Source organism: Ictalurus punctatus, chromosome 18, assembly GCF_001660625.3.
Source record: "Ictalurus punctatus breed USDA103 chromosome 18, Coco_2.0, whole genome shotgun sequence".
NCBI lineage: Eukaryota > Metazoa > Chordata > Actinopteri > Siluriformes > Ictaluridae > Ictalurus > Ictalurus punctatus.
This window is the reverse complement of record NC_030433.2, coordinates 10,937,866-10,954,650: the sequence shown is the minus strand read 5'-3', so window position 1 is coordinate 10,954,650 and position 16,785 is coordinate 10,937,866. Positions and strand designations below refer to the sequence as shown.

The window sequence follows — 16,785 nt, the reverse complement described above, 5'->3', positions numbered from 1 at the left end:
AATCTGCGAAAAACTGCGTCTACAATCTGTGGAACGATTTCATAATAATGTTCCTCAACATAAAATTGCAGACTATGAATATCTCATCATCTACAGTACATAATTTCATAAAAAATCTCTGTGCGCAAGGGACAAGGATGCAGGGACAAGGGACAAGGATGCAATCAATATTGCATGCCTGTGATCTTCGGCACCTCAGGCGGCACTGCATTAAAATCAGGAATGATTCTGTAATGGAAATCACTGCATGGGCTCAGAAACACCTCCAGAACTCATTGTCTGTGAACACAGTTCGCCTGTGCCATCCACAAATGCTGGTTAAATCTCTAACATGCAAAGAAGAAAGCCATATGTGAACATGACACAGAAACACCACTGTCTTCTCTGGGCCAAAGCTCATTTAATATGGACTGTGGCAAAGTGGAAAACTGTCCTGTGGTCAAATGTGAAATTTGTTTTGGAAACCATGGACGCCACGTCCTCTAAACTAAAGGGGACTAAAGAGGAGAGGGACCATCCGGCTTTTTATCAGCATTCGTTCAAAAGCCTGCATCTCTGATGGTATGGGGTGTATTAGTGCCTATGGAATGGGCAGCTTGCACATCTGGAAAGGCATCATCAATGCTGAAAGGTGTATATACACGTTCTAGAGCAACATACGCTTCCATACAGATTCCATCCCATCTTTACTTCTGATAGAATCTGCCTCTCTAAGATACTCTTTTTATACCCAATCATTTTACTGACTTGTTGCCAATTAAACTAATAATTAAAATATTCCTCCAGCTGTTTCTTTTTAGTAACACTTTATTTTGCAGCCTTTTGTTGTCCCCGTCCCAACTTTTTTGAGAGTTGTAATGACCATTAAATTCAAAATTACCTTATTTTGTCCTTAAAATGGTGCAATTCCTCAGTTTAAACATTTGATACGTTTTCTATGTTCTGTCATGAATAGAACATGGAATGGTTTGAGATTTGGGGTTGTATATCACTATAAAATATAATACTAATATATATAATTTTATAGGCTTAAATTAAATGAAAACCTAAATATTAAGAAATTTAATGAGGCTCAGACATCTGTTTCATAACAAAACGTGCATGTTTCTTAGCACTTCCATCAGTGAAACAACTCAATAAAGCCTTGTAGTGTCATGTTGTTGTAATGGGGAAACAGCCTGAGGGAGCTGTGGGATACGCTGTTGTGATTGACCCACAAGGGGAGAGGAGAACTAGTGAAACACATTTGCGCGTTTCTCTGACGAATACTTTATTTCTTTACACTTGTAGTACACCACAAGCCTATAAAATTTTGAAAGAAATACCAGTAGGACGGTAACCTAAATAATATGTTAAAAATCTAAATATTACATAAAATAAAAAACGTGGCTTGGTGACATGCCATGGCTCCTGAGATTTGTAGGCTAATATTTGCCCGTCTAACACTTATTTATTCACACACACACACACACACCCCCCATTAGGCACGAATCCAAAATGTTCCCAGATCGCTGATGTAACATTTGAATTTCCAAACAACATCCACTGCAGCGGCAGAACCTGAAGTGAAATCGCAGAATTCGCCTGAGTGGATTTTGACACGCTCAAACAAACCAAACTAACAGACAACACCAAATAAGGGGTTTGATTATGATTAAGTATTTTGTGTATTAACATAAAATCTCCTGCTATATGGTAGGCAATAAATACAAATTAATATTGCACAACTGTTAATAATAATAATAATAATTATTATTATTATTATTATTATTATTATTACACTTGTATTTAAAACGTTGTACTATGTACTTGTCGTAGTGCCCACTCAAGCAGAAACATTAACCACCGCAGGTGGTGCGATTATCATAGCCACCGTCACAGCCCTAACTAATAGTAATCATTCAGATCATTCAGTTTTCCTATTCAGTTATTTGATTAATTTTTCCTTTTTTGTTTTACAGTCCATAAAAAGCCCCTTCAGGAAATTGAGATTGCAGCTATCACCCATGGTGCTTTGCAGGGGCTTGCCTACCTTCACTCTCATAACATGATTCACAGGTAGGTGAACATTATGGATGTAACCGAACACGAATGCATTATTTGGATTGGACAGAGAATGCGTTCTAAATGTATTGAAATGCAGGAACAAATAATATGTAGGTGCAGTATTCGTTTTCTTTCTTTGTTTTTAAGAAAGCTTGCCTGGAAGGTTCATGGTGCATCTGGTTGAGATTAGAGGTGTGCATCAGGACTGGAATCCCACTGGACGCAACAAAAAAGAGTTTTATTCATACTACCTTATTCAAAATAAAACATGCGTTTTTCTTTGTTCTTAAATTATTGTTCTCCAACATTATTAAAAGAAAATCTTCATGGAAAATCATACAGGCATTTTAATTAACTGGCGCATAAAGGACCCCAGTTTTACCAGCAGCAGCACTGTATCAGCGTTGTGTGTCTGAGCATTGAAGTGGATTCTTATAGTGTGTTCAAATAACTGGAATAAATCTGCTAATATTGAACTGTTCTTCCAGGATTTTGCGATCGCAGAAATTAACGTGAAATCGAGCAAGCTACACAATATTCGGAGGAGCTTGCAATTTTTCTAAATTATCGCAGATTTTCACAGATTTGGACAAAGATGCATCATGTGATTTCATCAGAATGCGCATTCAGCCAAAGCCTTATTCAGTTCACATGCGTTAAACATGAATACAGCTGAAAGGTCTGCTTTACCAACAAACATCACTGTGAAGGACAATTTCGTACTATTGCAATTTCGGCAATTCAGGTAGGTTTCCGCAAAAAAAGCACAAAAACTCTACAAGTTGCATTGTAATTCTGTAATAATACATCAATCACAAAAAAATTCCACAAAACCCTGTACCGACTGATTTAAGTAGCTATTCTTGTTAACGATAAACGACACTTCACTGATTTAGGAAAAACAGTGTTGTTGTTAGTTTACTTGGTCACAAATTAGTAGAACGCTTGCCTGACTGTACCACAGGGTGTCTGGTTGAGACCAATTATGAACGCGAGTGATGTAGCTAAGGTAGTTCAAGAGTTGAATAAATGTTATTCTGCAGCTTGCTATTTGTTGTTATAATTACGGCCAAGCACCGAACGTACCTGGCACCTATTGTATCTGTTAGTTTTTCTTATTATTATTCTGCTTCATCTTCTTCTGCTCTTGAGTCTATGGCAGCTCATAGAACCGCTTGCTGGAAAGTTGTGAAATTTGGCACACAGATATAGGACAGTCTGGACTGTTACTCCAGCAGTCTCTAACTCAATCCCACTAGCGCCACCAGTTGTCCAAAATTGCACTCATGTTTATCCTAATATCTTTTGAACTATAAGGGCTAGTAACAAAATTTCTTGGCTTAAGATGGTTCGATTGCATACCATGGTTTCAATTTCCGCCTGACCAGATTTTCTGCCATTTTGAATTTTCTGAAAAACCTACTTTTTCGATCTCTTCCTAGGGTTAGGGTTACTCCTCCCGTTGCTATGATTTTCACGAAAATTGAATCAGATCATCTTCAGACTGTGCTGACAAAAATTTATGGAATTCAAGTTGGTTAGTCAACCCGTTCACGAATAACATGAATACAAATTCAATGAAGAGCATCTCAAAGTGGACGTAAGGCTATATCTCCACAATGATTAGCCTATTGAAACAAGACTTGGTACCTGTCATCACACGTATGACTTGAGGGTACCTGCACAGTTTCGTTGCAGTACCACCTAGTGGTCACTAGATATAAAAAATAGCTAATTTTGCTTATAACTTCTGAACAATTTGACTGAAAATAACAAGATTTAGCCCCTGTATTGCTTGGCCCCTTAATTACTGCTTGCAGCTATATTTTGGGCTTTTTTCCCCCAAGGTATTTCCTGGGGCATAGTGATTCACATCACTCCTTCCAGTCTAGCCCACACCTACTTCCTGTTTAAACCCAAATGTAGATACAAAGGTTTTGAGCACTAAAATCATACAGACACCGATAATGGAATTGCGTTACTCCCCTACTGCACACACATGAAACTGTCTGCTTCCATGTTGTATGACCTCCCACTAAAAATGATTCTTTATACTCTCGTCTTGTACTTCTCAGGGATATCAAAGCTGGGAACATCCTACTGACTGAACCTGGTCAGGTCAAACTGGCAGACTTCGGTTCTGCCTCCATTGCTTCTCCGGCCAATTCCTTTGTGGGGACGCCATATTGGTGAGCACAGTATGTGTGTATGATTATACAGTCACTATTTGAATGTAATATTTCTAACATCTTGTCTGCCTCCTCCTCAGGATGGCTCCTGAGGTGATTCTGGCTATGGATGAGGGGCAGTACGATGGAAAAGTAGATATCTGGTCTCTTGGGATCACCTGTATAGAACTAGGTAAGATGGCTCCTAGCTATGTTTTACATTCAGTACGTTACTGAGGTTTGGATTGAAATCCTTTATCTCATCTTTATGTCTTCCAGCTGAGAGGAAGCCCCCTCTGTTCAATATGAATGCAATGAGTGCCTTATACCATATAGCGCAGAATGAGAGCCCAACACTGCAGTCTAGTGAATGGTGAGTCTCCAGTGCACATGAATAGTAGTAGTTCTTGGCGTCTATAATGCACCAGCAGTCCATGGTAGAGGTCGACTGATAGTGGACTTTGCCAATACCGAAAACTAAGTTCCTGCTGATAGCTAACAGAACCTGCTGATAGCCGATTAATCAACCGACTTTATTACAAAAATACTGTACAGTACAAGGGTACTGACTGTACCTTGAAAATGTACTGTACTTTTTAAATGAAATAATTATTAATATATATTAACATTAATAAAAAATAAAATAAAATAAAAGGTGTATATCCAGAATGAACCAAAAAGTAACACTCCAAATAGCTAATAAAAATAGAGACATCCCAAATGAATAAAAAAATTAAAAAATAACAGAAAATTTGTCAGTGATAGTTTTTATTTCACCTATAGAGGCTGCTCTCGTACTGTATAATGACAGTGGACCCTTCTCAGCGGCACCCGCAATGGTTGCAACTGGGAAAAACTATCGGTGTGGATTTTTGCCAATAACGAAAAGTTCCAGCAATCGGTTATCTGTGCCAATTAATTGGCAAAACCGATCAATCTGTTGACCTCTAGTTCATGGACAGCACAAACTTGTTTGAACAAACTTGAACATGAAAACAATTACAGCATGTATCATTTATTTTCTGTTTCCTAGGACGGATTACTTTAGAAATTTTGTTGACTCTTGTCTTCAGAAAATCCCCCAAGACAGACCACAATCAGAGGACCTGCTACAGGTGACCACTACTAGACAAAATTGAAACAAATTTGCTGTAATATTGTTCTGCTAAAAGCACAAACATGATTCTATGTTAATATGATGAGTAAATTAGTCATCCGTGATTTAATTATTTGCCTTTTGCATTGAATCATCTATGACTTGGGATGCACCAATCCAATTTTTTAAATTCAGTATAATACCGAAATCAGTAAAGGAGCCAGCTACATGTTTTTGGCATGAAATTCACCAGGGCATGTAAAATTTGATCCTGTACCGATATAGCATTTCAGATAATATTGTTACCGTCCCGAAAACAATACTTATTAGATCAGCTCGTCATTAGTCATAGATGGTTCATTCCAATTGATAGCCAATTAAATCACTCATGACTGCCTTAAGAGCAGTACAAGTGTGTACAGATATTTTACAAATCTTTCTGTAATGCTTAGTGTGCACTTATTGCATTGATCTGCTTATCCTTGTATTGCTGTGTTCAGTGAACACCAATATTGTTCCAAAAAAAAAAAATTCAGACCAAACCCCAACAAACAAATTTAATTGAGATAATAAGTCTACTTAATTAATCGGATCACCTGCAGGATCTCCAGAAATAGAGTTGGTCAGGATGGTCCGCGGTCTTGGGTATAGGGAATAAAATTAATATAAAAAAAAAAAACTACTTGACTTGAACTTACCTGCTTTGCACACAGCATGCATTTGTTCAGCGAGAGAGACCAGAGACTGTCCTGATTGACCTGATCATGCGGACCAAAGACGCAGTCCGGGAGCTGGACAACCTGCAGTACCGCAAGATGAAAAAGATACTGTTTCAGGAGGCCCACAATGGGCCAGCTACTGAGGCCCAAGAAGGAGATGAGGTTAGGCCCGTGCAGTCCAACCTCTATATCCTAACAAGCATTGCAAAATAAACCATGTACAAAGCATTGCATTGTGGTGTCATGAAAGGCTGCTTAGACTTTGGGATCTCATGAAGTTTTGTCTGTGTGTGTGTGTGTAGGAGCCTGAGCATGGAGCTGGGCATACAGGAACAGTGAACAGTGTAGGAAGTAACCAGTCCATCCCCAGCATGTCCATCAGTGCCAGCTCACAGAGCAGCTCTGTCAACAGCCTTCCTGATGCTGCAGATGATAAGAGTGAACTGGACCTGATTGAAGGAGACCACACCGTCATGTCCAACAGCTCTGTCATACACCTCAAACCTGTATGTTTGCATTTAATACAGCATTTAAATTTAGCAAATGCCATATACTTCTCAATTAACAAGTCATCCTTGTTATTCCTACCTTAAATTAGGGCTGCACGATTATGGCCAAAATGATAATCCCGATTATTTTGATCAATATCGAGATCTCGATTATTTATCACGATTATTCATTGATTGAAAACTCCATGTTTTGCTACATTCCTGCTCATGTACAAATCTTTCTCGTAGAAGCAAAATATAAATTAAATTAGTACCCAAAATATAGGATAAGTAAAAAATACCATCAACCAAATGAAAATATGCATCAAATATAACAATATGTAACCAAATGAAAACAATTCAGGCCTATGCAGAAAAGGCAATAACAGTGTTTACAGGAGGAGAGACGCAAGACAATTTCTTTTAGGAGCACTTGTGCTCCTAATTACAAAAATTTAGGAGCACAGTTAAAGTTGAGGGTTTTTAATTTTTTTTTATTATTATTATTTTTTAGAGATGGTAACATTAATGTGCCACAATATAACACACAAGTAGGCATGAGAAAACTTCAGCTGGTCAATTATGACAGAATTTAGGAACATAGTGTGAGCCATGTCAAATTAATTTACCTTCTGATAAACTAAATGTAATATTTTCAGTTAATTTTACAGACGGTATGCAAAAAACAACCGTTAACCTGTTTCACCTTGTAAACAAATACAATAAACATCAATGTTCAGTGTTTGAGGTCTGCTCCTCTTAAATATATTTAAAGCTACACTATTAGACATTTTCCGCTGTCATGGTTCTGGGCTGGAGTCAGTTCTCGAACCGCTCTGTGTATATTGTGTATATATCTGAATAGTCTCATACAGGATGTGATTAGGTGAGTTCATTTACCCATCAGATGCAAAGCACTTTAGTGTAATGGTATTAATTTATGGATGCACCGATCAGGATTTTTACGACCGAAACTGAGCCAGATACCAATCTTTTCTTGTTTAAGCTTTAATCAGGAAGTCTGTCATAAACAGTTAAATGTGAGCTCTCTGCTCATGGTCACTGTTAATTGAATGAAAATAATAGCAATGAGAAATACTGTTGGTTATTTGATAAATAAACATGCATAAAATATTTATTTTTAAATATCTTAAACAATAAAGAGTCCCAATTAAAAGTAGACTAACACAAACATGATCCATGTAAGGAAAAAGGCTAATAGACTTCTAAGGAGATAGCGAAATAAGCTTAATGTCAAATTGATATTAAATGCAACCCATAGTAATTAAACACCATTTAATTTCTCAGTTTATCGATATTTTATGAAGTTATTTTAATATCTATTTTTATATTAAATGATTTATTTATAACTAAGCTCATTTTCTGTCTTTACATTTAATTAGTTTTCTGTTTGTTTGTTTATCAGTTGTTCCTTTTAGATCAGTTCCCCAGGACAGTGTTGCCATGTCTGCTGATAATATTGTTTTTTGGGGGTTTAAATTAAAACATGGAAACTGGAGTTGACTTTTTTGGTGATATCTGGCAACCTTAAGTTTAAATGAAGTATATACGCTATGTATTTGAGTTAGTGAAGAGTGTGAAGGAGAGCAGCAACATACTCCTTCTGAACAGTTGCTAATCTTGATTATGATTGGTGAGGAATTATTTAATAAAGAAGTTTGAATTAAACCCACCTTGTAGCGTTAGCATTATTATTAATTTACTCCGCCTGATGCTACAGTGTCTACACGAGTAGGTGAAAGTTCAGGTCATTTTGCATGATCAATAAAAGATGGCGGTTTGTGATATCGGGAAGTTACGCTGTTACGCTTCATCATAATGGCTTCTCTGCAGTATTTCTACACTTGTTTGGTTGACTGAGGAGATGAAAAGCAGTGTGAAAGTAACTGTTGTGCGGTGTAGATGCATTTTGGACTTCCTGTAGTTTTTATTCCGATTGTATTATACAACTCCGAACAGGTCACTCGCACCGGTGTGAATAAATATTTATTCACGGTTGCACAAAGTACTTTTCAGTCACAAATGCGAGTGAAATGGTCGCACTGTAGAGCCCTGAGTTTATCTGCAAAGTTTTTTCATGTTCGGCGTGATGTTTAATCTTCCCAAGAACTTCTGTAGTGCCATTTAGCATCATGTTAGTGTCATGATTTCTCCTTGCGCAAGCGCTGGAGCTCGCAGCGAAACTGGCAGGTTGAGCACTAAAATGCAAACACCGTTTCCGGGTTTTGGCGCTACAAAATGACGTCATCCTTGCGGCGCTCTATGTGACTGGCTGTAAGTGTAGGAAGCGCTTGACTTGATCTGCAGCAGAATTTTCTATGTGCGGAGGACGAACTTTAAACATCAATATCACAGTCGATCATGTTCATTTAATCGTGAGCAGTCAAAATCGTAATCACGATCGATATCTGATTAATTGTGCAGCCCTACCTTAAATAACAGCTGCACACATTACGTAAGGTTGCTGAGAGCTGAGATACTACTCACATAGTCGATTTCTAGATATTATTAGATTTCATCATTCCTTTGTTGTTGTTGACAGGAAGAGGAAGAGGTTTACCGAGATGACCCAGAGGCACGAAGTCATCCCTCCGAGCCCCAGGCAGCTCCAGCACAGCCGCCCCCACGCAAATACCACCGCAACCGCGAGCACTTTGCCACCATTCGCACAGCCTCACTGGTGAGTCTGTGCTCCCTTGTACAGTCATGCCGGGAGTGTCTTCTGTGATTCTCTTAATAGAGTAAATGATTTAATCATTTTGTAATGAGGAGCATGAATCTCCTTGTGTTCTTGATTATAAGAACAGGAGAGGAAAAAAAACAAGAGAGGGATGAGGGGATATTTGTACAGGGTGTAGCTCAGTAGGTCTTTGCTCTCTAGGTGACGAGGCAGATGCAAGAACACGAGCAGGACTCGGAGCTTAGAGAGCAGATGTCTGGCTATAAGCGCATGAGACGGCAGCACCAGAAGCACCTGATGGCCCTGGAGAACAAGCTCAAGGCTGAGATGGACGAGCACAGACTGAAGCTAGACAAGGAGCTGGAGACTCAGCGGAATAGTTTTGCAGCCGAGATAGAGAAACTGGTCAAGAAGCACCAAGCATCCATGGAGAAAGATGTAAGCATGCATCAGCTTAGGAAAACTGAACAATATATAACTGACCACAGATGTGTGATTTAATACACATTTGTATATTTTATGTTGTGTGTTTAAAAGGCCAAGTCATTTGCCAATGATGAGAAGAAGTTCCAACAGCACATCCAGGTCCAGCAAAAGAAAGAGCTAAGCAGCTTTCTCGAATCCCAGAAACGAGAGTATAAACTACGCAAGGAGCAACTGAAAGAGGTTTGACATAATACTTTTCTGTTTCACAGCACAGTCTAATGAACGCCAAGATCAACTAATTAAACGGGTGGAATCAACTGTGGCCTCAGTTTGATGGGAATAAAAACCTGCACCCACACTAGCCCTTTGCGAAAAAGATTGGACACCCCTACACCAGGCCATGTGCACGTGTGGACGCAGCAGCAACCTGTACAGCATTGTTTACAAACCAGGAACATATGTTCTCTGTGTTTAATTCAGACATGTTACTATATGTTTCTGCGATGCTCAATGTGTACTTATTGCACTGATCTGCTTGTCCTTGTCATTACAATATACACATGGATATCTTATATACATGTATTAAAAGCAACATCCACATTTGTCTCTGGAGCATTATGGAGATGTTAAAGACGGACCAGATCTGTTAGTGTCTCTTTAAAATTTACAATTGGCGTTGTGATTGTTGTCATGAGCTGCATTTCAAATAATTAAAAAAATTTTTTTTTCAAAAGGCCCTTCAAGTAGATTCTAGAAGATTCAGGACAATTGTTATGCAAATCAGCTGCATGAAAGGCATTATAAATTCAAACACCAACCATAATAGAGAAATTGATTACCGTTAATGCTAAAAAACAGAATATGACTAAGCAATTTGAGGACCAGAACTGTATCCTTTATATGCCTCTTCACTTGTGCTTAGGAGTTGAATGAGAACCAGTCCACACCCAAGAAGGAGAAGCAGGAATGGTTGTCCAAGCAGAAGGAGAACATCCAGCACTTTCAGGCTGAGGAAGAAGCCAACCTACTGCGCCGACAGCGGCAGTACCTAGACCTTGAGTGCCGGCGCTTCAAACGCCGCATCCTCATTGCCAAACACAATGTAGAGCAGGACCTCGTGCGAGAAGTATGTCACGGTTGCTCTGGTGTGATAACAGCTGCACATCTGACTGCTTGTTTTTACTGAAATAACAATATGGAATTGATTACATGCTTTTGGTCAGAGGTATGTTTGACTGTTTTAGAGGTCAAGCATAATTTTTCCTTGCCATATTTCTTTCCTCTGACGCAGGAGCTGAATAAGCGTCAGACGCAGAAGGACCTGGAGCACGCCATGCTGCTGCGTCACCACGAGTCCATGCAGGAGCTGGAGGTGAGACAGCTAGGCACCATCCATAAAATGAGGACCGAGCTCATCCGGCTGCAGCACCAGACCGAGCTCACCAACCAGCTGGAGTACAACAAGCGCAGAGAGAGAGAATTGCGCCGCAAGCATGTCATGGAGGTCCGGCAGCAGCCCAAGAGCCTAAAGGTTGGTGGAACATTTAATGCATTTGTTAAGAACAGCTGTTACTCTGTAACTGGCAGTTTATTAACACAAAATGGCTTTTTCTTTATTCTACATTTCATCAAATGTCTTTCTCTTGCTGTTGTTCTTGTGCTGTCTTGTTCTCTCTCTTTCTCTTTCCGCCTCTCTCCTTTTTGCTGTTGCCTGTCTGCCTGTCTTTGTGTCTCAGTCCAAAGAGCTACAGATCAAGAAGCAGTTTCAGGACACGTGTAAGATCCAGACACGGCAGTACAAGGCCCTGCGGAACCACCTGCTTGAGACCACGCCTAAGTCAGAACACAAGGCGGTGCTGAAGAGACTCAAGGAGGAGCAGACAAGAAAATTGGCCATTCTCGCTGAGCAGTATGATCACTCCATCAATGATATGCTCTCCACACAGGCTGTAAGTAAAGAGTAAGGTGCAGCATTCTAGTTTTTCTACAGTGTTGATATAGAAGGCTATAGTACATAAATAAATAACAAATTTCTATTTTTTTAAATTGTCTGAATATGATAGGTCTATATTCGTCATAATAGTTATAACATATTAGAAGTGATTAAGCTTGTATGTTTTAAGTTAATCCCTTTTAATTGCATCTCTTGTCACTACTTCACAAACTACCTTGGCATCACCTGCTATCTTAAAAGGGCAGGGTCAACACAAAGCAAATAAACCACAGAGGAGAGTTAGTAATTACAGCTAGTAATGCAGAATACCGCTATGCCACCTTGTCTAATCTCATCCTCTGTCCTACTTATCAGTTGCGACTGGATGAAGCTCAGGAGGCGGAGTGTCAGGTGCTGAAGATGCAGCTACAGCAGGAGCTGGAGTTGCTGAACGCGTATCAAAGTAAAATCAAGATGCAGACAGATGCACAGCACGATCGCGAGAGGAAAGAGCTGGAACAGAGAGTCTCGCTGCGTAGAGCTCTCCTGGAACAGAAGGTACAAGGTAACAAACTTTCTGTGGAAAGTTAAGGCAATAATTTGATCCTAATAACTACTCTTTTGTATCTCAGATTGAGGAGGAGATGGTGACATTGCAGAACGAGCGTTCAGAGAGAATCCGCAGCCTGCTGGAGAGGCAGGCGCGTGAGATTGAAGCCTTCGACTCGGAGAGCATGCGTCTAGGCTTCAACAACATGGTGCTGTCCAACATGGCCTCGTCTGATAGTCACAGCCACAGTTTTCCAGGTGCGCCAGGTGCATGGGGTTCACCGCACAGTGCTGGATCACAGGGGCCACACTGGAGTGGCCAGCAGAGCCATGATCATCATCATCACCACCACCACCATCAGCACCATGCAAGCCAGAGCAGCTCCATCCAGCAGCCCTGGGGACACAGCGGTCATCCTCCCTGGGGCCACCATGGCACGGGTGGCAACCAGCGGTCCAGTAGTGGCGGGGCACGGAACAGCCCTCAGGCGGTGCGGCGAACCTCAGCGGGAGGCCGCAGTGAGCAGGGGATGAGCAGGAGCGCCAGTATTGCCTCTCAGATCTCCAACGGCTCGCACCTGTCATATACATAAGCCAAAACCCCCCACACCACCACCACCACCACTCAACCCACACACACACACACACACACACACACGTTATCCGAGCGGGGCATGAGGTACACCAAGGTCAGAGAGGAGACACAGAGGCCTAAGGGGTATTTGCTTACTCACTTTCCCACTTTCCCTCTTCCACACTTTTATTTTTGCAGTTGAAAATAAAAAAAAAAAATGCACCTTTTATTTAGGATACTCATTGGAAAAGGCTCACAGGTTCAGAAATATCTGCAAATTTGATCAATCTGTAGTCTACAGGATGGATAGTCTCATACAGTGTTTGTGTTTATGATTGTGTTTGATAGAGAAAGGTGTTGTTTGAGCATTTGTATAGGCAGGGGCAGTGACATGCAACATTTATCAGTTTGTGCCCATGATGAAAGAATCCAGCCATGAGGACATGCAAGACGCACTAATGAGCCGATGTGATGAGACGGGGACCTAGCGAGGTATGCTGTAGTTCCGTTGTGGTTTTAGGGCACATAATTGATCGTGTTGCAACTAAACTGAATACTAAATCTGATAGAAATTGATTTAAAAATCAATAAATTGTAAGCACATAGCCCTTCAGTGTGAATGCGCAAGACACCCTTGTTTATGCAAAGTCCTCTCTGTTAAGTGCAGTGCATTCACCTGGGTTTTATCATGAACTTGTTTCCAGGTTATTTGCAGTTTCATCAAAGAATGTTATAGTCTGTGTATCTTTTCAATGAGAACCACTGCAGTAAAACAGTATGGTTTGGTGATCTGAGATTATCGTTTTTAACACTAACATTTTTAAGGAAAAAAAGTGGCACAGGATGCGAAAGGAAATGGTAATCGTCAATTACTTGGGAAGGCAGTGAGTATTTCTCTAAGTAGAGTTTTCTACCTTTGGCGATAAGCATGCTTTGTGTTTTAAAAAAAAAAATAATAATAATTTTTTTTTTTTAAATGCATTTGTTTGTTTTTTCATTAGTGCTGTGCCAAGAATAAAATGATTAACAGCATTGGTTACTTTTAAAACGTTAAGCACTAAAAGTTCTGAAAGATTGTTTTGTTTCACCTGTGCTAACCATCAGGGTTGGTGAGAATCACCTGGATAACTTCAGCAAAGCTACAGAAGCACGGTTACTTGCTAAGGTTTTTAACAAAAGTGCCACAGGAAGCTGACGGGATGTGGAAGGAAATGGAAATTGTCGAAACCAGAGTATTTCTCCAACTAATTCTATTAATCTGGGCAAGTGGTCCTATAAACACTACATCATACAGTTAGCGTGTGCCTTTGTGAACGTTGACATGTGTCCTCGCACAAAAATGCATCCATGTGATTATCACCAGTGTTCATAGAAGCTCAGTTGCATACTTCCAGTACACTAGCATTCTTAAGCTAAACTTTTCTTTGTTGTTTCAGAATACTTTATTATTATTATTATTATTATTATTATTATTATTTACATTGGTGTGAGAATCCTAGAGAAGTGCAGCAGTGATAATTGTATGTCCACACTAATTCTCAATACAAGCACACTAAGAACTGGGTTCCATGAATCGTCATGAAACCTTGTTGCATTTAAAAAGAAAGAAAGAAAAAAAAAGGCATTTATTTTGCCATGTTGTAGGTTGTTTAATGGGTTTGAAGTGCTAAATAAGGGACTGTATGTTGGAAATACTGAAAAAAAAATAGTTTAGGAAGTGTGAATGAGTATATTGATTGCTGATTTAGGTAATGAAAGAAAGTTGTTGCCATGTGTGTGGATGTGCATGTTCTCTCCGTAATAATATAGGGAGGATAGATAGATATTTGATTTTTATTTCAAATGCCAAAGTTAACTTTGATCCCAGCTATGCAAAGAGGTTTTTACCATCTGCAAAGACAAATGATCATTACGTGCTGCTCTCTGTCCTCTCTGTTTCTCGGACCTACAGTGTCTTCTGCCCCTCTCGGCTCAGCGTCAGGACAGTATACCTGGTTTTGGGGGTGGGAAGGTCTCTTTCAGACAGGCTTGCGAACAGTGAATGTTTTTGCTGGGCGAGTGTGTGCTGCTGCCGTCACCTCTGTGATGCCTTTGTCACCGTCATGCTCATCCGAGAGTGCCGGCTGTCTCCCGCAACCACCTTTTATAATTGTGTGTACAAACAAATGATTAAGAAAAAAAAGAACACCAGAAAGCATATAAAATGTGTTTATGGAAAATAATGAGGAGACAACTTTAAGTGGGATGTATAGAGAAAGTTTGTGTATATTGTACAAATAGAAAATGTTTTTAAAAATATATATAAATCTATGAACCCAAGAAGTACCCAAATTTAAAACTAGATTTCAAATTAGCTGTTTGAATGTGAGCTGACAAAATACAGCTTGGTGTATAAGAATATTTAAAGCAAGATATCAGGAGATATTGAAAAAAAAAAAAATGAAACACCTTGCATCCTCTTGGACATGGGTAGCATTTTCTCCACATTCTTGCTCCTCAGTCTCATGCTCTTATTTTACCAATGGCAACAGAGACATCTTTGAAGCTTTATCACACGATCTAAGGATGTTCAAATAACTGCCATCAAAATGATTTTGACTCTGAATGCTTCTCTTTGTGGTCGTTTAATGAACGTCTAGTGTTATACATGTTCTCAAGTGTCCGCATGGCATCACTGATTTATGTAGAGATGCCAATAAACTCTACTTTAATTTAGCCTATGTATTACGAGCTGACTGAGCCATTGCACTTTCAGGCCTCAAAGGAGTGGGGCCAAAAAAAAAAATAAATAAAAAAATAGAAGATTGAGAGAGAGAAAGAGAGAAGCTAACATGCCAAAATCACTTCACAACCTCATAAATGCTCTGTTGGGATCAGGAGAGCAGCCACACACCCAGAGCTTATTACACTTGGACACTGGTTTAGGTCACTCACTCTCCTGTAAGGTCCAGCAGCATGGGGAGGAGAGAGATGCGTGCCCTCTTATGGAAGTGTAATCTTGTGCGTCACGTTGCAGCCCTCATCACACCCATGTTTTAATGAGCCTTTTCAAAAGTGTGAGAACAAGGGAAACGGGCAGGACTGACACAAAGGGGTATGTCTTTACAATTACAATGTGTTCACCAGTATTCCTTCAAATTATAGATAATTTTTTCGTTTTTTGTCTGCTTCAACATTACCATAACAATCCATATATAACCTGTATTAAAATGTATAGATTGTGAAAAGCTGAATGTCATTAAAAAATTATAACAACAAAATGTATGGCTATTCACAATAAGAACAAAAAATCCAATTAAAATGTAAACAAAAATTCTGCAAGTGTATGGGGACAAATGTTATGTTTTGTTTGTAATTACTCCTTTTGTTGGCAGAGGGCTACTGGATAAAAAAAAATCATCTGTAATAAAGTAATTTTAATATACATTGCTCCTGATGTATTTCTTTGCAGGTGTGAGATCATTAGTAAGTGATCTCTTCAAAAAAAAAAAAAAATCAATTAGTTGTTTATCATGTCACAATAGACATCCTGGTGTGTAAAAAGTTAACCCCCCCCTCCCCCCATCTTTTGATTTTATTACAGCACAGTCTTTTTGGGTAAGAGTATCAGCGTGGTACATCTTGATTTGGAAATATTTTCCCGTGCTTTCTTGCAAAAACATTCTAGATCCATCACATTGTGACTTCATCTCCTGTGCACAGCCCACTTCAGGTCACTCCACAGGTCTTTAGATGGATTCAGGTCTGGACTCTGGCTAGGCCATTCAAAAAACATTGATCTTTTTTGAGTAAACCATCCTTTTATTAATGTGGATGTATGCTTTGGGTCATTGTTATGCTGAAATGTCAAATTCCTTTTATCTTCAGCTTACTAGCAGGCACTAGAATGTTTTGCACTAATATCAGCAGGTATTTTTCTAAAATGTTTCTGGTTGTTTTTCACTTCATTTTTATACATTGTAATTTCACGCTGAATGTGGAAGTTCTGATATCATTTATCTTAGTTTCACACCCCCCCCCCATCACAACAACCTGCCCATTTAACAGGGGTATATAGACTTTTTATATCCACTGTCTATTTAATA

General features: G+C 39.4%; 2 protein-coding genes across 3 annotated transcripts in view; one reads left to right on the top strand and one right to left on the bottom strand.

Annotated features, from left to right (window-relative positions):
- The window catches only part of taok1b (TAO kinase 1b), a 37,570-nt gene extending 21,446 nt beyond the window's left edge, over positions 1-16,124 (top strand). The window contains exons 6-20 of the mRNA XM_017492701.3: positions 1,962-2,058; positions 4,122-4,235; positions 4,316-4,407; positions 4,494-4,587; positions 5,248-5,329; positions 6,024-6,191; positions 6,332-6,535; positions 9,081-9,218; positions 9,420-9,656; positions 9,756-9,884; positions 10,567-10,770; positions 10,936-11,175; positions 11,381-11,593; positions 11,953-12,135; positions 12,210-16,124. Coding sequence (XP_017348190.2) covers positions 1,962-2,058; positions 4,122-4,235; positions 4,316-4,407; positions 4,494-4,587; positions 5,248-5,329; positions 6,024-6,191; positions 6,332-6,535; positions 9,081-9,218; positions 9,420-9,656; positions 9,756-9,884; positions 10,567-10,770; positions 10,936-11,175; positions 11,381-11,593; positions 11,953-12,135; positions 12,210-12,719 — 2,705 coding nt within the window. The 3' untranslated portion in view covers positions 12,720-16,124. The remainder of the gene's footprint in view (positions 1-1,961; positions 2,059-4,121; positions 4,236-4,315; positions 4,408-4,493; positions 4,588-5,247; positions 5,330-6,023; positions 6,192-6,331; positions 6,536-9,080; positions 9,219-9,419; positions 9,657-9,755; positions 9,885-10,566; positions 10,771-10,935; positions 11,176-11,380; positions 11,594-11,952; positions 12,136-12,209) is intronic.
- Positions 14,516-16,785, bottom strand: part of coro6 (coronin 6) — a 26,329-nt gene continuing 24,059 nt past the window's right edge. The window contains exon 11 of one of the 2 annotated variants that reach the window (XM_017492703.3): positions 14,516-14,840. In XM_017492703.3, coding sequence (XP_017348192.3) covers positions 14,775-14,840 — 66 coding nt within the window. In that variant the 3' untranslated portion in view covers positions 14,516-14,774. The remainder of the gene's footprint in view (positions 14,841-16,785) is intronic. The other variant, XR_006984020.2, reaches the window with a different exon arrangement.